At 36.6% G+C, this 24,063-nt stretch overlaps 1 protein-coding gene across 1 annotated transcript; it reads right to left on the bottom strand.

The window, feature by feature from the left end:
• Nucleotides 1–12,099: 12,099 nt before the first annotated feature.
• Nucleotides 12,100–16,554, bottom strand: LOC127587588 (fibroblast growth factor 9-like). The gene is made up of 3 exons (XM_052046000.1): nucleotides 16,281–16,554; nucleotides 14,766–14,869; nucleotides 12,100–12,345 (listed from the first exon to the last, which is right to left on the bottom strand). The coding sequence occupies exons 1-3, from the start codon at nucleotides 16,552–16,554 to the stop codon at nucleotides 12,100–12,102; spliced, it is 624 nt and encodes a 207-aa protein (XP_051901960.1).
• Nucleotides 16,555–24,063: the final 7,509 nt, after the last annotated feature.

Here is a 24,063-nt window from a genome sequence, read left to right as displayed (position 1 = left end):
ATGTTGAGAAATGTGCAGTTGTACACTTTGGAAGCAGAAATAAGTGGGCAGATTATTATCTAGAAGGAGAGAAAATTCAAAGTACGGAAGTACAAAGGGACTTGGGGGTACTCATGCAGGATACCTTAAAGGTTAACCACCAGGTCGGATCGGTGGTAAAGAAAGCGAATGCTATGTTGGCATTCATTTCGAGAGATATAGTGTATAAAAGTAAGGAAGTGTTGATGAGGCTCTACAGGGCACTAGTGAGGCCTCATTTGGAATATTGTGCGCAGTTTTGGGCCCCACATCTTAGGAAGGATGTGCTGACGTTGGAGAGGGTTCAGAGGAGATTTACGAGGATGATTCCAGGAATGAAAGGGTTTACATATGATGAGCATTTGTCAGCTCTTGGACTGTACTCACTGGAGTACAGAAGAATGAGAGGGGACCTCATAGAGACATTTAAAATGTTGATAAGAAAGGACAGAGTAGATGTGGCTAGGCTGTTTCCCTTGGTGGGTGAGTCCGGGACCAGAGGGCACAATCTTAGAATTAGAGGGTACAGTTTCAAAACAGAGATGAGGAGAAATTTCTTTAGCCAGAGGGTGGTGAATTTGTGGAACTCCTTGCCACGTACAGCAGTGGATAGTCAGGGTATCAAGGGATATGGGGATAAGGCCGGAAATTGGGATTAGAATAGGTTTTTTTTTGTTTCCCCCCCCCCATTTCCCCATTTTTCATTTCTTTTTTTCCCTTTTCCTTGGAGCAGACTCGATGGGCCGAATGGCCTGCTTCTGCTCCCTTGTCTTGTGATCCTGTGAACCTTCTCTCCATTTGCCTGATCTAAACTATTCATGGTCCTGTACATCTCTATCAATTCCCCTCTCATCCTTCTTTCCTTCAAGGTGGTCAATAGGGAAGACAGGTCATGAGAAGAGATATGCTTATTAGGCCTGGAGAGAATACTCCCCTACCATATAAACAGTGCTATAAGCACATTTATTTTATGAATCTAGTCTTTCTTTCTGCACTTTACTTGCAGGAGTTCCCTCCATGGACAGCTTGGAGGTTTTAAAACATTCTTGGCCCCAGTCCTGGGTTTTGGAATTTTGTAGTTAACTTGAAGGTTCCCCCCACCACCACCCCTCCTTCCCCCTAATTCTTAAAAGATCAAGTGAAAGTACAATGAATACTGCATATGGAAACTGAGTGTTGACAAGGATAATCCTTTTTGTGACCACCTGCAGATTGATGGCATGGAACCACTTGTAGTTAATTGAAGGCCATGAGCAGTGGGCAGGGTCCTGAATAATCTCATGGGTTGAGAAGTCCTGAAAATACGGAAATAATAAAAAGACTATTTCTGGCTTTCCAGGAATCAGTGGTTTAAGATATTTGACTGAGCAAACAACAATATATCTAATTCATTTGTGTAAGACAGGTTGACTGAAATTTCTGATGTCTTCTGAGGTACTTTGGAATGAACATGTGACATAAAGCGTGCTCACAGTCGAGCAGCTGTGATGGAAGTTGTTTCCAGGTCAGACTCCAGAAGAGGGCACAGCTGCTGAGCCCCAACTGCTGAAGTAGCATTTACAGAAGCCATATTTCCCCAAACGTTTTCAACAATGCTTGCCCAAAATTGTAATATGACTATATAGGGAAGAGTGGCATTGGGAGTACCCTTCTAATTCATACAAATCCTCTCTCCATTTTTTTCATCCGCATCCTAAATGTAAGATATGAATATATAAAGGTCAGACAGAACTCTAATTATCAATAATGTTGTTGTCAAATATCCTATGATACAAATGCACCATACAGAAGTAGGATGTTAAAGAAACTATAATAATTTCTAATAGGTTCTGGAAAATCTGCAGTCATAGTCCGGAAGCAAAAACGTTCCATTGCACTATTTTTTTATATTCATTTAAGATGGTGCCAGAGTGTGGTGACTCGTTGCAAGCTGCTCTCTACAGATCCACTCATTACCCTTACTATAATCGTTCTACACTTTTAAACTTAAATTCTATGTCAGCTACTATTACTAATAATGTTCTTTTAAATCTTCTTACAGGGCTGGCGATCTTCCAACCTCCAGTACCTTGTTGTGACCTTGCACCTTATTGCATGCACTTTCTCTGTAGCTGTGACACTTTATTCTGTACTGTTGTTGTATTTACCTGTACTACCTCAATGCACTCTGTACTAACTCAATGTAACTGCACTGAATAATGAATTGATCTGTACGAATGGTATGCAAGACAAGTTTTTCACTGTACCTCGGTACAAGTGACAATAATAAACCAATACCAATACCAATATGGGCTTTGCAAGCTGAGGTATTGCCCATCCCTAGTCACCCTTGAGAAGGTGGTGGTGAACTGCCTTCTTGAGCTGCTGCGATCCTTGAGGTGTGGGTATACCCACAATGCTGTCAGGGAGAGAGTTTAAGGATTTTGACCCACCAACAGTGAAGGAATGGTGATATATTTCCAAGTCAGGATGGTGTGTGGCTTGGAGGGCAACTTCCAGGTGGTGGTGTTCCCATGCTTTTGTTACCCTTGTCCTTCTAGCTGGTAGAGGTTATGGGTTTGGAAGGTGCTGTCTAAAGACTCCTGGTGAGTTGCTGAAGTGCATCCTGTAGATGGTACAAACTTCTGCTATTGTGCATTTGTGGTAGAGTGAGTGGATGGTTGTGGATAGAGTGCCTATCAAGGAGGCTGCTAGATCCTGTATGGTGTTGAGCTTCTTGAGTGTTGTTGAAAGATGGGAATCCATTTAAAGGGATTTCCATACTCTCACTCACATGTTTAATGTCAGTCAAACCAATCATGCTCACTAGAAAACATACCCTGTAATCTTCATGAGAACATGGAAGAAAAGGAGGAAAAATCATGGGAAAGAAACATAAAATGTCACATCAGTGATTCAGCAAAAGTACAGCATTAGACCACCCATTGTTAGTGCCAAAGTAACCTCTTCAGACAAAAAAATAAGCATCCTTTTTGTGCATTAATATAGTAAGCCTGATATTGAAATTCAATACCATCAGAAAGTAAAAAAAAGGCAATAATTGAATCAGTGGTTTGACAATGCTGTAAACTGTTGGAGTTAGTTCAAGTGATTTGCATTGTCATTAGAACCCAAAGGTTCAATTACTCCCTTATATCTGTCAGTCATTTTTTATTCGTAATAATATATACAACTTGATATTTATAGCTTGTTGAAGGTAGCATGGTTCAAGTTACTGAACTGTGTTTTCAAGGTACTGTGGTGAAGATGAAAGCTGTTCCAAGTGCCATAGGTGAGAGGATAATAAAGCTAAGACTGATGTCGGACATGAAGGAGTACAGAATCACATAACTGATACTATCATGGTTTAAGGGTCATTATCCTCAAGCAGAATTTACAGTGAGGTATTACACTGATGTTGTCAATCAATTTTCTTATACCACCAATTCAACTAAGAGTGATAATGCCAGTAACAAGATAATTAAACAATATTTTAAAAGTATTTCCATTATTCTGCTAATGTAGTGAAGGGCATTCTGATTGTATTTTTCTAATATTATTGAACTTTCTTGTTTGTAGTGTACTTCAAACTTGGTTTTGCTCTCAAATTAATGATTACCATTATTTACATGCAAATATTACAATATCTTCAGCCAGGAGAAAGATCTGCTGTTAAAATTGGATATCCAGAATTGCTTTTTGAGAATCACTGAACCACCATTAAGATACACAAATTGACATCTCACCACTGAAATGCATAGTATATATGAATTATAGTCACTGCAGAACATTATCATTTTAAATCTAAGCCACCCCTTTAGCAATTTGATCAGTATTAATTACTGCCAGACTACTCCACTTGTACTGGAAGATATCTAATTCAAGCGTAGAATCTCTTTTAGGAAGTAATGGTTGTTAGAGATTTTAAAAATGTAGCTTTTTAAACTTTTCCTTTCATTGACCTTTTGCTTTTCTTTGAATGCAATCACTTTTTTTTAATCCTCTCCTTATTTGTCTCTCATTACCTGATTTGGCATGGAATTATTTCAACTAATTTACAGTTGCTTCTCAATCTTAATGTTATTTATTTCACTGTCTTTCTATCTGACTGGTTAGGGAGAACCTAGCTGCTGGCTCTGTTCTCCTAGGTCTCAGATACTGTGATGTTTTCATTTAGGAACTTGCCACTTCTTACCTCGGTTTCACTTCCCCTGATGCCAAAATCACTTCTAAAGTGTTAGACTGGCAGATTGGCATCAAACCATGGATGTCAGATTTTACTAAAACTTACATTGGGAAGAACAAAGCTTTCATTTTCAGCAACTTTCCCCACATCAGTTCTATTGCCAACAGCACCTCTCTCCCTGACCACAAATTCAGGACTTGCAAAACCACAGCTCCCATCCAATGCCAAGTCGTTTACCTCCACCACGACTAAACTCGCAGTTCCGCTAAGTTGCTCAACTATATGACTGCCAATGCCCATTAATATTTTATCCATGTTTTTGTTGCCTCCAGGTTTAACTCTTCGAATGAACTGTCCAGTCATCAAATCTACATTAACTCTTTATTCAGTGCCCATGCTGTGCAATGCTGCCTTCTATCTTCCTTTCATAATATCAGTAATTACACTGCACACATGATCCCCAGTGCTGAAGTTTCCAACCCCTCATTCCCATTGTTTTAACAAATTTTGTTCAACTGTTTTTTCTCTCCTTTGTAAATGAGAATGGGATATTTTTTTAATGAATCATCTGTTGCAAAATGATTGCTGCAACAATACAATGTTAAGCCCTTCTTGGTTCTCAATTTGAATGGCCACCATCTTGAAAATTCCTTCAGTGCAAACAAATCATTCAGCCTTGGACTGCCTGAAAGAACAACATGTTACAAAAGTGAACCACAAGACTAGGATGATGCTTCAATGCAGCAATTCAATGGTAGGTCAATATTTATGTGGACTCCAAAATACCCATTGAAATTAAAACATACAGTTGTTCCTTTTGTTCTTTGAGTCCATTAGTCAAATTATAATCTGTAGTTGGAACTATGTTTTCATTTTGGATCACTGTAATGAAATTTCAGTTTAGCTCCATAGCTTAGTTGTGTGACATATTTTGTCTTGAGTACCCCATGAAATGAATTCTTCTTGGTGATGAAATATGTTTTCAACACAGTGACCAGTGCATATGGATAATATGAAATGATGTAGCATGATGTAAAATGCATAATACTCTACATAAAATCAGAAATTATACCATACATTTGAAGTATAAATCCCATTCAATGCCATACATTTTATAACAGTTTTGAATGCAGAATATATACTTAAGATCAAAGACCTTTTAAAATCTCCTTTGAGACTTCTACAACTCTGCACAACAATCCTTTGGAATGGGCAAAATCAGTTTTTTTTTGTCAGCAACATAAGCTAGAATTAACTAAATGCTTGAATGATGCTATAATCTATTGAGTATAAGAATCATTATAAAAGAATGCATACCAGTGCTGGAGATTCAATGTATTATTACAGTAATCAGCAGGTAAATGCACAGGGGGCTTTATGGATTTGCTTGTGTCAGTTGTGTAGAAACAAATACTGGCTTTAAATAAAGCATTTTTCTGACCTTCAAATACCCTTACCAAAGGCTCTTATTTCTAAGTAGTGTGGGTACATTTAAAGAACAGCTATTTCATCTGTTCAACAAAAGAATAATAGGTCTGTCAGAAGCATTCAAAAACTTGCAGTTTTGACAAAGATAAATTATGGAGAGTTTTTGCGACTTGAGATGTGCTATTAAGTGCTCATATTTCATTCTCTGCCTTCATATAAGTAAAAGAGTGATGTTGCATTATGACCTCTGTCATCCTTCAACAAATGTCATGCTAGAATTATCGGATAAAAATAAACAAACATTAGAGTGTCAGAACTGGAGATTTTATCTCCAGTTAAACATCCCACAGGCTGTTCACTACAAGGGATTTGATTGCCGTGGAATTTACTTTAAACAGAGGAATATACTGATGAATAAGAACATGAAAAAAATAAAAACCAGGATGAACCAAACATTAATAACTGTATTATGACATATAATTTGTATCTACGAAAATGATTTTGATTAAAGTAGCCCCACACATTTTGGGAATGAAAAACAATAATAATCATGTAGTCTTTGACAATTATATTTTTTACTGTATTTTGAATAGTACCAAAAATTACATTAAGAAAATATTTGCGAATGTGTGCACTGGAAATCTGTGATTGAATCAAGTGAATTTCAATGATTTTCAATGAATATCATATATCTAATGCATTTTCACTGCAAGTTTAACATCAATGCAAATGCATTACAGCTTCACACTGTGACCTTCAACTTGTAGAGTATAAATCAGGTGTTAATGCCCAAACTGAGGCCAAAGCAAGGCAGTGTTAGACTTTGACCTTTAGAGAGTTTCACTGATCTTTGCTCTTATGTCAGGCTGTGCTGAATCTTTCAGACTATACTTACAATACAACCACACTGTTCCAAATTGAAGTGAAAGTGAAATGCCTTTGCTCTGATGTTATAGTTACTGCATGAAAACATCTTTATTTACCTTTCCTTAAAAGAAATCTTAATTATTCTCGTTTGCCATCTAATTTTTTGTTTGCACAAAACTAAAAAGGAATAATTCTTCAAGTCAATCAACACAAATCGTATCAAAATGTAAATGGAACCAGATTATACTGTCTCCAATTTTATTTTATTTAGAAGTAAATAAATCCATGCAATGGAAGGAAGTGATTTGGCCCACCATGCCCATGCCACCCAGGAAATGACTATTTGGGTTAATTTTATTTCCCAGGAGTTTGTTCCTTCCAGGAATCATCCATGTGTTGTGTAAATGTGGTGAGTGTTACTGTCTTTACTGAAGTCCACTGCTTGACCACTTTCGAGGCAGCTTCTGTGCTTTGTTACAGTATTGGCAATAAGAAGTATTGTACTAAAATTATTAAAAATCTTTCCAAAATGAATATGTGCCATCTAAAAGTAAGATCACATTTTTTAATAAAACAATGGGAAAATGAATGGCCATTTCTTTATTCAGAGGCCATGAGAGACATTCCGCCTGAATATTCCTTCTGGTTCTATATCAGAAAATCTTTTTTAATGTCTTTAAAGGTAATTATATTCAATAAAAAAGATCAGTTCTATAGTTTTTGTTCATATCTTACATGGATTGTCACAGCAGACAAATAATGGCACTGAAAGAAAAACAGTTCAAAGAACTGGGGCAAAATTTTTAACAACAAATTTTTAATAGTGATCACTTCATATTTCTACCTTTAGCTTAAGACTTTAATTTTCCCAACTATCTCATTATATCAACAAGATGTCTAGACTTCCAGGATATCTTTAATGTCTTACACAATGAGCTGAGAGTAACTTTCATTACATATTTTGCCACTCATGAATTGTCAAAAAGGCCAATGTGAACGCAATAAATCATATTTCTACTTTTCTTGTTAAATATGCTCCAGTAATATTGAAAAATGATCCACTGAAAGGAACATTGCATTTAAAATTGTTGTTGATAGTTTTAGCATCATAAGTCTAATCTGTGCAGAACAATTTGTAAACTGGTCATATCAACAGGTACAGTATTGGAGGAATGCATTTGAATTCTACCATTACAGTTGGAGATTTCAAATTCAAGTAATTAAATCTGGAATTCAAAGGCATGCATCAGTAATTGTTGTAAGAACCCATATGGTCCACTGAAAGGGAAAGGGAATCTGCAATCCTTACCTCTCCTAAATATGTCCACAGACTCACAGCCACTTAACTGACCTCAGAAATGGCCCAACCAGTCATCAGATCTAGAGGCATATTTGGCTGGCCTGAAAGTGACCACCACATCTTGTGTACAAAGTAATTCTTTTCTCCTGACAAAATATTTTCTCATCCTCAAGATCAGAACTGAAAAGTCTGTCAAACTAGACATATCATTTGTGTATTTTAACAATAATAACATTTATTTTCTTTTAATTCACAAAAGTGACAAGGTAGTTGAGAAATAAAGTGATCTAATAACCTCTCTCATGCTTAACTACAATCGTCTTAAACATGTCTAGAAATCACTATAAAATTCATCAATGAATGTATAAAATTAAATGGAACGGCTGAAAATTTGATTTGTATGTCTCAATGGTATCAACAAAGTGTACTAGTATTTTAAAACTTAAAAAAAGGCTTCATTTAATTAGGTGCAGTGCAACTCTGGAAATTTAGTGCAATTAAGAATATAAAGAAAAGTTTAAACTAAACAAAATAATTAATTATTGTATAATCAACTAGAACATCTGAAATGTTTTCCTAAGGTTAGCTTTACTCTTAAGCATTTTCTACGAAGTCTGATGTGTAAAGGCTTATAGCTCACAGCAGAGTAATATTGATGCAGCATGTAAAACGAATGGAATTATATTTGTTTAAATATCCACAAATAACAGTTAATAAAATGAGGCCAATAATAGTGTTTCATCACATATTTACAGAAAACAATGACAAAGACCATAGTAACTAACTTTGCATTGATCTTACAAATCTTAAAAGAATTCTTCTATAATTGGCACAGTATTACAATCATTAGGATTTTGTATTAACAGGATCTTCAGCACAACCACATAAAACAGCAAATTAATAAAATGATACCAAATAGTGAGGCAATAAGAAGTGGCTCAGTGAACATCAATTGAATTTATCTAATCCTTGCATAATCACACTAACTGATTCTTAAACTTGTCTTTCATTAAACTCAAATGTTGCAATTTGGATTCCATTGAACTGCCACGAAGAAAGGAAATTGAGTAAGTCAGTGGAAAAAGCATGAGGAACTGAGATACTGCAACTTTTTGTGCTCATTTAAAGAACAGTACACCAGAAGCTGACTTTGTCCATAAAATAGGTCATGCTCATTGGTCAAAACAATCTGCATCACAAATTTCCAACAGTTGGGCATATGTATGAACCTTCCAGGAAGAACTTCAAATTTACCTTTTTTTTGACATGGAGAACTGTTAAAACCTGGTAAAATCAAGTAAAGTTTAGAGTATGTCAAGGAAACTAAGTAATGATTCTGTACATGTTTGCTTTTTTAAAGTCAACTTACTCATAGCTGCTAAATTAGACATTCATATAAAATGCTTATCTTTTGTAATAAACCCATTTTCAGCCATTTAACTAATGATTCACCGGGTCACCATCCTTAAATGCATTAAGAAATGTTTTTTTCACTGAAGTGAAAGAAATAAATAATTACATTCTTAAAAAAATCCCAAGCTTATTTGAGTCATGAAAGTTTTTAAATTAATGATTACGCAAATACATTTAAGCATAAACTTAAACTATCACTTCACTTTAGAAAACCAGTACAATTTGCACATAAACTATTATTTGTGACCAAAGCAAAAACAATTTTACATGGAGCATAAATAGCTACATGAATCAGTTGGGCTGAAAAGGAAGTTTTAGTCTTGTAAATTATGTTCAATGAAATATTATGGAAGAAAGTATGGTAGATGTAGTCCAGCAAAGATATCATTGCATGGTTTTGTATGGTTTTGGTGGAAATACGTTCGGGTGTCAATTTGCAGCGAAGTAAAACAGTTTATTGTAAAACGTTGTGTGCTGGTCTCATGTTTTAAATTTGCTTTAAGATAAGGCATTGCCTTGTTACTTAGCTACCCCAAACCTGCTTTCTCAGAAGGTAAATATTCAATATGATTACCTTTCAATGGTCACCATTGGCATGCAATAGAAGATGAAGATGAGGATATTTAGGAAAAGTCTATTAAGTCATTTAAGGCTGTTCCTTCTCATATATCAAGAAGTAAGCAGATGACTCACCAGGCATAGAGGTTAACATAGGTGTCTTATTTTAAAAATGGTTGTATTTTTTGAACAATGTGCTCCTTTAGACCTAAGGCAGTAGATGTTTATTTCCTGTTAAGCAATATTTCATAATATATTTCCCATTCCATTGATCATGGCGATTAACAAGACATGATAAATCATGGTCATGAACGTTCATTTTATATACTAAAGTGTACTACACCCAGGGTCAAATGGTGCAGGAATGCTACAATAATATTTCCATGGAATACTGCACTCATTATTATCATTGTACTCAAAGATCTATAATTCAAAAACACTGTTAATGCAGTTCATTTCTGAAGATATTTCCTGATTATCATTCAAAGATGGTGCACAGTAACTCTCATCTTTTGTGCTATACAATATATTCAGGAAACATTGAAGAGATAGGCCCAATGCTCTTTCTAAATATAATACTGTTTCTGAACATTAATGCACAATTATAGTGGCTGCATATTTGCTTCAATTCTCACTCATGCAAAGATTGCCTTTCTGAATTATAATTATCAGATTTTCTTTATATATTATATGACTTTGACTTCGAAAATTTGTAGAACTCTAGTCAATAATTAAATTATATCTACAGAAAATGCTCATTTTAAATTTCTAAAATGTGTGATTTTATGTTTTCCATAGATATTGAATTTATGCAATTGTGTAAAATGGGTGACTGTGAAAGTTATATATCCCCTTATTCCATTAACCTCAAGAGTTACATTTTTATCTTTAAACTAAAATTTTCTGCCTTAGAGTCAATAAAATGTCAGGATACCGATTGTTCACTCTAACAGTTGAAAATTATGTTATAAAGCATTTTAATCTGAAATCTGTCAATTGGGATTAGTTTGGGTTACTGCAGTACCCATTAAACCAACGTCAAAATCTGCACTCCAATATTTGTTTTCACAGTACACCTGTCTGAATAGCTGTTAATTGGGGTATTCATAAAATACGAAAAACAGTAACTATTTAGAGAATAATCATCACTGATACCCGATAGGGTCTCTTCAAAGTGAAGAGTGATGTTGGAGAGTTATTTCACATAAACCATTAAATAATTAAGAGGAAACACTTTTATAGTTCTCATTGTATGTAAGTGCAACAAAATACTTCCACAAACTTAACTGCAAAATAAACTCATTCTATTTGCTTCAGATCAGGTAAGATATAATCAGAAAATATTAGTAAGGCCTTATTGTACTATTAAAGTCTAAACCCCTAATTATGAAAAATTATTGTTCTTTCAGGATTAGATCCTAAATGAAAGAAGACTCTGTGCCTGTAAATTATTTTCAATACTTTAATTCCCTTTTGAACATGTGCTGCATTCAGTACAGAAATGGAAACAATTCCTTATGAAACAAAAAGAAACTGATGTTCTCTTACAGTACAGTCAAGAGACAGCTACATATATAGATTATAAAAAATGCTCCATGATAGGGAAATCTATGGTAGTAATGTTTCATGATGCATTGAGAAAACCCTCTGAGTTAATATTGGCACAGTTCATTTTGTTTTTTTTAAATCTTACCTGTACATTTCTCAGTAAAAATAAACTCTGCTTCATAAATAATTATATAAAATAAATATATGCAATTTGGAATTGTATAAATACATCCATCTTAAAAGACCTGTAAAGACTCCTGTCCAAGGTTGCCCAAGACAATGTGAGTATAAGTTCTGGGCAACATTTATGATGGAGGCCACACTATTGTGCTATAAATTACAGTAACTCGTTCATTGTTCTGATACTCTGTAGTAACAGTGAAAAGTCTAGCAGTAGTCTTCATATTGGATATCTTAGGTTGACCTTTTTCATTTCTCCATCGTCCAAATGGTGCTTATCCACAGTTACACAAAGGAACATCTTGTAACACTACTCTGTCAGAGTAACTTCTCAGTGAAAAGGCACCTGCAGCATTATATAGCAAAGTCTACAATCAGCAAATACCGATTCCCTTTGTCTGCTGCTTTATATAGCATTACTGATGTCCGTACGCTGTGAATTCCTAGTAATAAGATGTAAAGATCCTGAACAGGTGATTACACATCAGAAGTGCTTCTTATGTGATGAAACTAAGGCCACATCCTTTCCAAAACACTGTCTCAATCACCTGTAGCCATTGGAAGCTCATGTTTCTGTGATGAACAGAGTAAATAATTCTTCTTCTTTGGAAGTTGCATTGCTTCAACTATAACCTAATAAATCTTTATAGAGTTCAGGTACTTTTTCTGGATCCACAGGTCTTGGCAAAAAATGTGTAAACTTCTGATGCCTTTTGGATCTACTCCCATCTCTTGGAGATCCATCTTTATTGAGTGCAACAAAATATCGTCGCCCCGTGTCACTGTGTTTATATAGGTTGGAAGAATAAGTGTTATACCAATTTTCTTCAAATTGTTCTCTAAAGATGCACTCTGCTGTCAATTTTTCCTAAAAGGAAAAGAACAGATAGTAAAGTATCACTTACTGCAAATAAATAGTAGGTTAAAATATGGATTATTTAAATGTATGAACAGAAATTTAAAAAATGATCACTGTAACTTGTTGAAAGTGCTTAGATAACAACATGTCTCAGAATAGGAAATACTTATTTAAATCTATATTTGTTTGCAGGTACAAAAGAGCTACTCATGTACATACAGATTACTTCAGTGAAATGAATTTAGTCACAGAGACACGTGTGGGCATTCTCCACTTGGAATGGGGGCAGAACTGGAGGAAGTTTCAGTCGAAATAATATACTCCAACAACCGCACCCTCCTCCACCCAACAATATTATGCACATTAGGGGTGCATATGTGTAGGTGTAATGTGCACCTGGTTAACATGCTCCTTCAAAAATGGTCAGATTTGAATTCCTGTATCTGCCTTGCCTGGACATGTTGGATCACAGGGACCAAGTGCAAATGAAGAGAAGAGCATGCTCATAAGGGAGCTAACCCAATTTGTTTAGGTTGTTCTTAGGATCTGGATGACACTAGCTCTAAGAAGATTGCCAACCTTTCCATTTAAATAACTGCAGTCCTTGTATTTGCAATATGAACCCACCAACAACAAAAGAAACATCAATGAACAATTTTTATTTTAGATTTCCAGCACCTGCAGTTTTTGATTTTCAATAAAACTGACTTAAATTTTCTTTATAAATAATGCAATTGTTAATATGCGGTTCATTTGTTGATGTTTTTGTGGCAATCTTCACTGAACCTGACTGTTCATGTGTTCAATCTACTGACTAATAATTAGGCCATTCTTTTAACAAACCTAATCATGATGCTACAACCACATTCAGTTATAAACAATATTTTTTTCCAATTTTATTCCTTTTTTTTCAAATTAAGGTGTATTGGTCAATGCTGAATTATTTAAATAAAATGGCCCATGTTAGAGCAATATTTTTTAAAATTTCTACATCAAAAATGTTCCCAATTGTAAATATAGCTTTGCAAGTATTTTGCTATTTAGACACCACCTGCTGGAACTTGATTTTATTACAGGGAAAAATGGGTAATTTACAATATGGTTGTTGATAAATCAAAATTTCTATAAATTATTTATATGGAACCCATTAATACTTAATCTAGCTAATCTAGCATGCATTTCTTTCAAGGTGTTAATATTATATTGTATTAATCAACTATAATTACAGTTATAAATTCAATAATATTCATCACTACTTTATGCACTGTTTATCAGCAAGTCTTCTATTTGAATACAACAAATTTTGTGTACATTATTTTATCCCTAATACAAGAATGCTTGAAGAAGAGGAAATGTAATTGTAAAATTCAAGTTAGATTTAACAACCCACTTCTTGCATTAATATTCTAGCTCGGTATATTCAATTTAAATTTTATAATTAGTTGTCATTGATTTGGACAAATATACCAATACAATCTCATATTTTTCCTGCATCCAGAGGCAGTATTAGAAACCAAGTTTAGGTGCAGCACAGATTTTATATGTGGTGGAACACTCCTAAGTAACATTATCTAATCAGAGTCTGAGGTTTCCCCACAGCATTAGAGTGATAACTTTGTTTTCAAGACCATTTATGCTTACCATCTCTCTGAGTGAAATTGCTTAATCATCATTATTTAGCAGTGAATTGTAAAACTTGGACATTTGTGTCCCCTGACAACCAGATTGAAAATACTTGTAGTAGATGTGTGGCATATCCTTAAAATAGCAGTTAAATTGTTCCTGGGCAGTAATGAAATGGCCCATGAGCCAAAACCAATAACTGGAGGCAAACATTCATATTGTTCATCGCCAAATGTACCTTCTTCTGTGAAGTATATCAGAACTAAGCAATATTTCCATGCCAGGCTACTCTAAGATGACCCAAGAATTGCCCATTCCCAGAAATTCTCGGTAAGCCACGACACACCTTTAACAGATATTTAACAAAGCTGGAGGGAAATAAATATCTTATTTTTAAAATGAGCAATTGTGCATTTTCATGCTTTTAAAATATTGGATAAAGTGGCACAAGTATGGGCTTCGCACAAATGAAAAATGTGTAATAATGCCTTAAAAATGGTAAAATGTAAAAACTTCCCTATTATTGCACTGGTACATATTTTAATTCAAATTGATATAAAATAATTAAGATGTACAGTACCCTGTAAAATCATATGCATTTTACCATAGATCTCAAACTCCTGTACTCTTCCTCCATGTAATTACACAAATATAACAATATTTCAATATCCATAGCAGTAACTGTGAGTGTGGAAAGGAGAGGGTGGCATTGCATATTTATAACATTGTAGGTCTAATTATAAGTGTCCACACTGCAATATCAGCTTTACTTTTTTCTGATATTAGCTGTAGAATCTGTTACTCACCGAGCCATACAATTCTCCTTTGTCGTTCATTCCCAGATACAGACCACTATCCACTCCTCTAATGCTGACCAACCCTACGGCTATACTGATGAACTCCAGGATCCCTATAAAACAGTGTGGAAAAAAATGCATTGAAAGTTTGCATTTTCAAAGCCGATTTGAATAAACTAGATTCAAATGTTCGTGTCAGTTGAACTATAGCACGTTCCGAATTGAGTGTAACAAAAACGCTGCGGTGGTATGGAATTTTATTGAGTGCTCAGAATAACATAATATTTACGTTTAATTAGACGTACGTTTCGAAGATTGAAATGTCATGTAATCTCCAGAATTTCCGCAGGTGCACGCCAGAAGGCGAAAGTACCTTGGCCGCCGTCCCATGTTATTTTCCTGAAAACACGGGAGGATCAGCCCATTGGGAGTTTAATTTTGGAACTTTTTTAATAAGATGGCATTTGCCGGAAGAGTATTAGAAATTTCCGAATGCCAAATTGCTGCCTGCGCTGCTTTCCCAGTCAACTCTGTTGGAGAACAGCCAATTTGCAATCGTATCTGTGACATTGAATGGGTGCCTGCACATTCGGGGAGGGAAAGCGGAGAGAATCCAAACCGCGGAGAGCGGGTCTGCGGAGAACTTTTTTTTTGCGGAGAAGCGGTTACAATCTAAAGGTTGGACAATAAGAATCCACGTCTGGAGACTGCGGTTTGTGAAGGTCTACAGTGGTGCGGGAATCCGGAAAATCCGACCAGTAATCCCGGGGCTCGGCGCCTTTCATTTAGTGAATTCCCTTGAATTTTCTACAAGGTTGAAAGCTGCATATTCTCTAGGCTGCCGAGGATTCTATCGCGGTGTTTGTTCACTGCAGGCGGGCAATTTAATATGTTTTAATAGGGGAATCTCACAATTCTGAATTATGTCCATGTAGTCTCAAACACACCAGTAAATTTGCGCTGAACGCAGCAGCGAATAAGTTGTTAAACCCTTTAACAGGAACGTGTGTGCCTGAGGTATTGAATGTGACAATAAGCGTGATTTATCTTCTATCTTGACCACATCAATAAGAAGGGTGTATAAGGGTCCAATGAAAGGTAGAAGTTTAAAAGAACGCCTTGAAATGCTTGATGTCATGCTGAGTGATGTCTGCGGAGTATACTGGCTTCGCTCTACAGTGTTTTAAGAGACCCCAAAATGTGATTTAAATGTCTTGCAATTATTTTTTTAAAGTAGGATCCAACTATTTCGTAAAGCATCACAAAATAGGTGCATTTCAAAAGCAGTTATTGCAACCCTAAAGGAAGAACCGACGCACCAAAGCGAAAACCCAAGGGCTCTAATAAGCTATGGTCCAAGAACCACAAAATCCTAGCGATCCGGAACAATTTATTTCGGACTGTGAGCAGAGGAAAAGGGTCTTAATGGCATTAGGATATTCCAGCGTATGTCTCTGAACTTCGGCGTATAAGGAGAACAGACTATGATATCGGATTGTTTTACTTTTAAAGAGGCATACCTACCGAATCGGCTGTGGTCTCGCCTGGTCCCCTGTACTGTTCCACCTGGAAGGATCTCCAAATGAAAGCCAGTCCTGCAGTACAACTGTCTCCTTCGCAAAATCCCCTGCAAATGCACTAAGTCCGTGGTGGTGCTGCGAGACAGCCTGCTTTCGGTCTGAGCGAGGTGATCGCTGAGAAGGACCGGGGCGTCCACGGCAGGAAGAAAGAATGGGGCCGCCACATGTCCACCTTCCAGACCGCCCAAGTAGTTCCCCATTTCGGCTAACGGGGCCATAGCGAGCCGTTGATCACAACCAAGGAAACAGTCCAATACTGAAATAGAAAATGACAAAACAAAAACAAAAAAATATATAAAGATAATGCCTCCGATTATTTCTCCGCTTCTCACTCGGTCTTCTTATTTCTATTTCCTAAAGGCGGCTGGAGTAACATATTCTAGTTTGATGCTGTTATGAAAACGGATCAGATTAGCCGACTGTTTATATACATACCGTATGTAAATAAGCCCTCGGGGCATATGCTAATAAATTCGGCTTATTCGGATCGCCAAACTTTTTTCATTTATTTACTTTCAACTGCAGCCATACCGCAAAACGATCTTACGCAATCTTCAACACACTAGCAGTACAATTAAAAGACCGGCGAATGTGAAAATGTGCTGTGCACAAAATCTCTGTTCTAAGATTTGCTGCCGAACAGCTGTTGAAAGCTTTCTCTTCTTACCTTTTGCCCAAGGAGGGAGATATATTCGGCTTATTTCCCTAGTTTAAGACATGGATTTTATATAAACATCGGGCAGTTTGATTTAATAGGTACTGCTTGATGTCTGTGTATTACGTGGAACAGGTGCAAGGTAAGGTACGAGTGGAGGCGTTACCCGAGACTTGTACCTGCCCAGACACATTAAGGCGTAAATCTGTGAACCACCCCTCCCCCTCCCCTCCCCACAACGGCACCATCACCACCACCATGCGATTTTTGGAAGCAAACCTCGATAGTAGATGCTGCATTGATAGGTAACATTAACGCTGGAAGAGCGATTTAGAGCAGACGTAGGAAAAGAAACAACTTTAATCCGTCTAATAAAAATAAAAGCTCTAAAATAAAAGCTATGCACCTCTTTTTTAATGGGAGCAAATGAGTTACATTCTGAGTCTCTTTTTATAGAGGAAGTTGGATGGCGTTATTGTCGAGATTTATCCGCTTACTTGTCAGAAAATGATTTTGAATTCGAAAATGACCGTGCGCGTAAGGTTCTACATTGCTCATTTACACGTATCTGAACTAAATCCCATTCTTATAAGGTACAGAAACAGAATTCTTCATAAGAAATCCTTTAGCGTGTACTTTCTAAATCTAATCAATACATTTTACCTAATGAGCATTCTAATACTATAGTTTTGGAGTTTTCTTCAAAACTTACAGCCATGTCAAGTGTTTTGTTGGAATAATCGCCAAGGTTCCACTGACAACCAAATGGGTCCCATCTTACTGCGGTCACCTTGGTAACTTAAATATCTTGACAAATTAAGCAACTCCATTGCTTAATTCACTTGTCAAGAATATTCCTTCCACACAAAAAAAACAGGGCAGATAACTAATGCTACCTACGAATCAAACTGGCGATGTTCCAGCTACGGAGGGATTTCCAATTTAATTTTATTTTTGTATTAAACAATGCTGATAAATTACCCCAAACAAGTATCAACGACCCCACAGCAGGTGTCTGTTGTATTATTTCCCTTTGTAAACTATGATGTCATGTGGCGCGACCCGCAAACCGCTATAATTGTAATCTCAAAGCATATCTGTGTAAACATAATAACCTAAATGTTAACACTTCCACTGATCAGCTCTTTGAAAATTTTGTCTGATTGTAGAGTGAAATCAAAGGGAACAGATCAAAGTTTCAAAAAAATCCTATATTTAAACATTATCTTCTCAAAGCAAATTTTATGACTCCTTGACAATAAGACGCAACTGTTGAAGATATGGTGGAAACGATTGTACTTTATCAGAGATGTTGAATGTCGTTTAGCTAGAAGCACACTGTAATTCATAGATTATTGTAAAACTGTATTGTTAAATCGATGTTTATTATCTACACTGGATATCAGCTTGCACATTTTCGTGCCAAATTAAAATGGCTATGGATTATATGATTATATGGCAAATCATCTTCATCCTGGGGAGGAAAACACAACAGTAATTTCACTGCAAGTTTAGATTCTTCCAATTGATCTATTTTCTGAAATTGTCATTCTATTTATATCGTTTATGGTAGCCCTGGTTTAGCAATTAATATATGACAGTCACAGTTCTATACTTCATAAGTAATGGAAATATCTAAACTTATTGTTCAAATTTGATTAAATAGAAATAAAATTTCACAAATGCTATTTTGATATAAGATAATGAACAAGGTATCCAACTTAGAATTTAACTTCATATTTAAGTATTTTTTAAATTCCAAGAATTAAATCCCAATCAAATAACTCCAGTGATGGAGAGCAGTGACATTTTCTTTATTTATTGAGCAGAGCTCCTTTGTTGTTGACCCAATGAAAGAGGAGGTCATCAATAAACCTGGTCTAAACGTTTTGTTCCTCATTATGTAGATAATAGTGATCATCACTAATACAAACAATGGAACTTGTTTCCCATTGCCCATTCATTTAAAATAAAGCATTTTGAAGACAACCAAGGAAAGATGATAGAAAATTAAAAGCAAAAGCAGAAAATGCTGGAAATAGTCAGCAGGTCGGGCAGTATAGGTGGAGAGTGAAACAGTGTTAATGCTTCAGATCAATGACCTTTCATCAGAACTAGGATAAACTGGAAATCAAACAAGTTTTAAGTTTCAGAGAAGGAGGAGGGATAGAAAGAACAAAGAAAAGGTGTCTGATGAAATGGAAGACATGCGATACTGTGAATACCAGATGTGGTGATGATGTCAGTTGAGGCAGGTTGGTGAAGTCTAGTTGATCATGATCTCTCTAGAGGAGGTGAAAGTAGAGAAAGATGAATAAGAACAGAGAGAGAAAAAAATACAGTACCAGAACTGTGATACTTAATACTGCAGTTGCTGGAAATCTGAAATAAGGGAGAAGGCTAGAAATCCTCAGCAGTTCAGGAAGCACCAATGACAGATTAAACCAATTTGTCAGAACTGGCCAATTCTGATGCAAACTGCTGATTGTCTGAAATTTTTGAATTCAGTATTGAGTCCTGAGGACTGTAATGTGCCGGGTCAGGAGATAGGATGCTGTTGGGCTTCATTTGAATAGTGTAAGAGGCCAGAAAAGAGAAATCCCAATAGGAGTGGCAGGGAGACCTGCAGTGACAGATAACTGTAAACTCAGGGTCAGTCTTGGTGCTGTGCAAAGCGATCATCCAACCTGAATTCAGAGTCATAAAGTCAGGCCCTTTGGCACACTGTGTCCATGCCGACCATCAAATACTCATCTATGCTCATCTCATTTACCAGCACTTTGTCCATGGTCGTCTATGCTTTGGCAATTCAAGTGCTCACCCAGATATTTTTAAATGTTGTGAATGTACCTACTTCCACCACCTTTCTCAGGCAATGCATTCCAGATTGCAAATGCCCTTTGGGTGGAAAAAAAACTTTCCTAGATCCCCATTAAACCTCCTACTACTTAATTTAAAGCTATGCCCTCTGGTTTTAGATGTCTCCATTATGGGGAAAAGTTTCTCACTATTCACTGCTTCTATGCCTCTCATAATTTTGCATTCCTCCCAGATCCCCCCTCAGCTTCCTCCGTTCAAGCAAAACAAACCCAGCTGATCCAGTCACTCTTCATAAGTGAAACACTCCATTCCAGACAATATCCTGGTGAATCTCCTCTGCATCCTCTCCAGTGCAATCACGTCCTTCCTTTAGTGTGGCAACCAGAACTGCACACAGTACTCCAGCTGTGGACTAATCAAAGTTTAATAAAGCTGCACCATGACCTCCCTGCTCTGATATTCTATGACTCAGCTAATAAAGGCAAGCATCCTCATGCTTCCTTCACCTTAACTATCTTGCTGCCATCGTTAGGGATCTTTGGACTTGTACTCCAAGGTGCCTCTGTTCCTCGGTACTCCTTTGGGTCTTAACATTCACTGTATGCATCCTACCCAAAACGTATCACCTTATCAGGATTAAATTCTATCTGCCATTTCTCTGTCCAACTTGCCAGCTAATCAATATCATTCTGTAATCTAAGACTATCCTACTCAATATCAATAACATCACCAATTTTAGTGTCATCTGCAAACTTACTAATCATAGTTCCTACATTTCTATCCAAATTATCAATGTATATGACAAATAGTAAGAGTCCCAGCACCAAACACCATGACCCACTACTGGTCACAGGCTTCCAACCACAAAAGGAATCTTCCACCATCACCCTCTGCCTTCTATTAGCCAAGCCAATTTTGGATCCAATTTGCCTTGGATCCCATGGGCTCTAATCTTTTGGACCAGCCTCCCATATGGGACCTTGTCAAGTGCCTTATGAACATCCATGTGGACTATATTAAATAAACTGCCTTCTTCTCCATACTTAGTTACATTTTCAAAAAACTCAATCAAATTAGTTAAACAGAACCTCCATCAACAAAGCCATGCTGACTATCCCTGATCAATCCTTACCTTTTTAAGTGTAGATTAATCCTGTCCCTCAATTTTTTCCAATAACTCACTGGCCAACATTCACTTTGAAATGCTGAAGGAGAGAGGAGGGGAAGGTGTTCTTTCAGATATTGCAGGCTGGAATGTTCATACTTCCTTTTGAAATAGGCCATTTTGCCAATCAATTCTATTACCAAACACCTACACTAGGGGTCATTTATGGTAGCCTATTCATGTCTTTGGGAGAAGAAATAAGCTGCTGAAGGAAGTCAGTAGGTCAGGCAGTATCTGTGGAAGGAAAGGAACGGTCGACGTATCAGGGTAATTAGCAGAATTTAGCCACTGAATTCTGTTTTATCAAATGGAAACTTCAGTAGATGGTCCCTAATTTTATCTTTGCCCTTACTTACTCATTAAGAGGACTTGTAAGCATTTTGCAAATCCTTTTTCTTTGTGGAGAGTTCTCCTAATTTACTTCGGTGTGGCATTGAGGCTCCAAGTAAGCACAGGAAACTTGTGCCATGAAAGTTAGTGTGATGCTGAGATGCAATGAAGACACAGAACCAAAGAATGATATTTAAATTATGCCCATCTATTAAAATTACTCAGGCTTCACACTTAACACAAACATGAGTTTGCAAACCTATTGCTTGCCACAGCCTCCCTTGAACTGTTGCCATTCCCTTAACATCAAAGCCCTTCATTTTATGGATTAGAAGAAACTAATATAAAACAAAAAGGACTGTTGTGTCTTCAAAAGAAAGGCCTTAGATTGCATCCAAAATACTGTCTATTTCTTTTGTGTTCAAGTATGGAGAGTGAAATAGAAGCCCTGGAAAGGGTTCAGAGGTAGACCACTAGATTAATAACTGTTTTAAAACCCTTGGTTATTATAATATATCCAGATGGCTGGATCACATTACTCTAGACCTGATTGTGGTGCTTAAAATGATGAAAGAATCCAAGTGCGTTCGGAAAAACATACTGATTTGCATTTAAATCAGATAGAGAGATACAGCATGGAAACTGGCCCTTCAGCCCACTGAGTCCACACCGACAATTAATCAACCATTTACACTAATTCTACATTAATCCCATTTTTATACCCCAATATTCTCATCAACTCCCCACAGATTCAACTATTCATCTACACACTGGGGATAATTTACAGTGGCCAGTGGGAGGAAACTGGAAGCCCCAGAAAGTCCAAGTAGACAGCACCTGGGTTCATGAATGAACTTGGGTCTCTGCCACTGCAAAGCAGCAACTCTACTAGCTGTGCTACTCTGCCACTCAGACTATCAGAAGATCTTAGGTCAGGAGGCGAATATAATCTTTGGAATAATGCAATGCATTCAAAACCTCGTTGAGACACTTGGTGAAGTGCCCACTGATGATGGAATCTCTAGTAATTTGATTCCTGGCAAAGTCTCTAGAATTTTTTTCCCCTAAATTGGCCTAAGGTTCCTTTTATCTGTTTTGTTTTTATTCTCCTCCCAGGATGTTGCATGGCTATTGGTCAGTGGGCAATTCAATAGACCAATTAGTACTGGTTTGCCTGTCTTTTTCAAATGTTCTAATGCTTTGTAACTCCTGCAGAATCCACTACTATTCACATGCTCCATAGATCTGTGGACAAAATTCTGAGTGCTATCCACTGTGGATACTGCACTGTTGCTGCACTGTCAATGGTTCCATCCTTCAGGTGAGGCGTTATAGAGCTCTCTGGTGCCTTTAAACAACCTTGTAATGCTCCATCACTCATTTTGTATAAAATATGAGCATGGATTGCTGCCAGTTGATTTCAGAATGCTCATTTCATAAGAAATCACAAGCATTCTGGAAATATTATTTTATTTTTAATCTAATTTTGTCTTCAACAAAGCTGATGTGCAGAAATCTCAATTATTGCAATCACTTAAAACATTGGTGTGCCTAATAGGCAAGTTTCATCAGTGCAAAGTACAGTCAAGAGAAAACATTTGTCAGAGGTAGGTGCATATTTAATTTTGTATGTAGGTTGGAGTTCTTTAAACAAGGATGAGGTTTAACACAAGCATCTGTTTTACACAAGAGTCTGGTCCCTAACTAAGCCAGCATTTATATAATTGAGGTTTCTGTCACCTTTGTGGGGAAATGATCTTCTCATGTTAGGTATTGGTTGATGTAATGGAGAAGGTTTTTAGTTCTGAACTGAAACAACTTTATTTCTCTCTAAATGACTAATACACGCTATACAGTTAAAGCTTTGCATTCTCAGAAATGGCCTGGCAGACCATTGGTGGTAAGATTAATTACTCTATCATAAGCACACCCAGGACAATTTGTAATGGTGTATATATTCTGCAGCCAGTTGTGGGAATTCACTTCTGAGCACATGCAAGAAAGTTCAATAGTCATTGCTCATTAAAGCTAAAACTGGAGCTTATAGGGCAACCTGAAAACTAGACTTAGCTCACCAATAACATGCACCACTGCTACTTTTGGATGCTACATTACAGATAGTTTTGCAAGAAAGGATGGGTGTCAAGAAACATGCATACCCTGTTTGGGATCTAAATGCATCATCTGCACTGGGGAACCATGTATTCTGCTTCCCAGAAGGTTACAGATTCAATTTATCTTGTATTCTATCTTCTAGAAACAAAGTGAAGATTTGTAAGTTTTTTTATATCATCCAGGTATATCCTGTCAATTAGGCAAATTTCTGCCCCATTAGCCTGCTTCTAATCATCATGATGAAAGGAGCCAACAGCTGTGCATTCAAGTAGTACTTACAGAACAATAACATGTTCATCATCAAGAAGTCCTGGTAAAACAGAGATCAATATGAACTGTGGAGAAATTTTCAGGGGCTGGAATCATGCCGGCACAAAGGAATATGGTTGTGATTATTGCAAGTCAATCATCTCAGGAGATTGTCAAAGGAATTTCTCAGGTTAACAACTGAGGAGAAATTATCCTCAACTGCTTCTTAAATGACTTTAACTGTCCAAGTAATATGTGAGGCAGTTCACTGATGATTGCAGTGTTCAGCTCCAATTGCAACGGCTCAGATAATGAAAGAGTCAGACTGTATGCAGCATAGTATAAACAACAACCATATTTAGGCTGATTAACACTAAATATTATCGCATTGGC

Source organism: Pristis pectinata, chromosome 2 (genome assembly GCF_009764475.1).
Source record: "Pristis pectinata isolate sPriPec2 chromosome 2, sPriPec2.1.pri, whole genome shotgun sequence".
In the NCBI taxonomy this organism is placed as follows: Eukaryota; Metazoa; Chordata; class Chondrichthyes; order Rhinopristiformes; family Pristidae; genus Pristis; species Pristis pectinata.
This window is presented reverse-complemented; position numbering and strand designations above follow the sequence as displayed.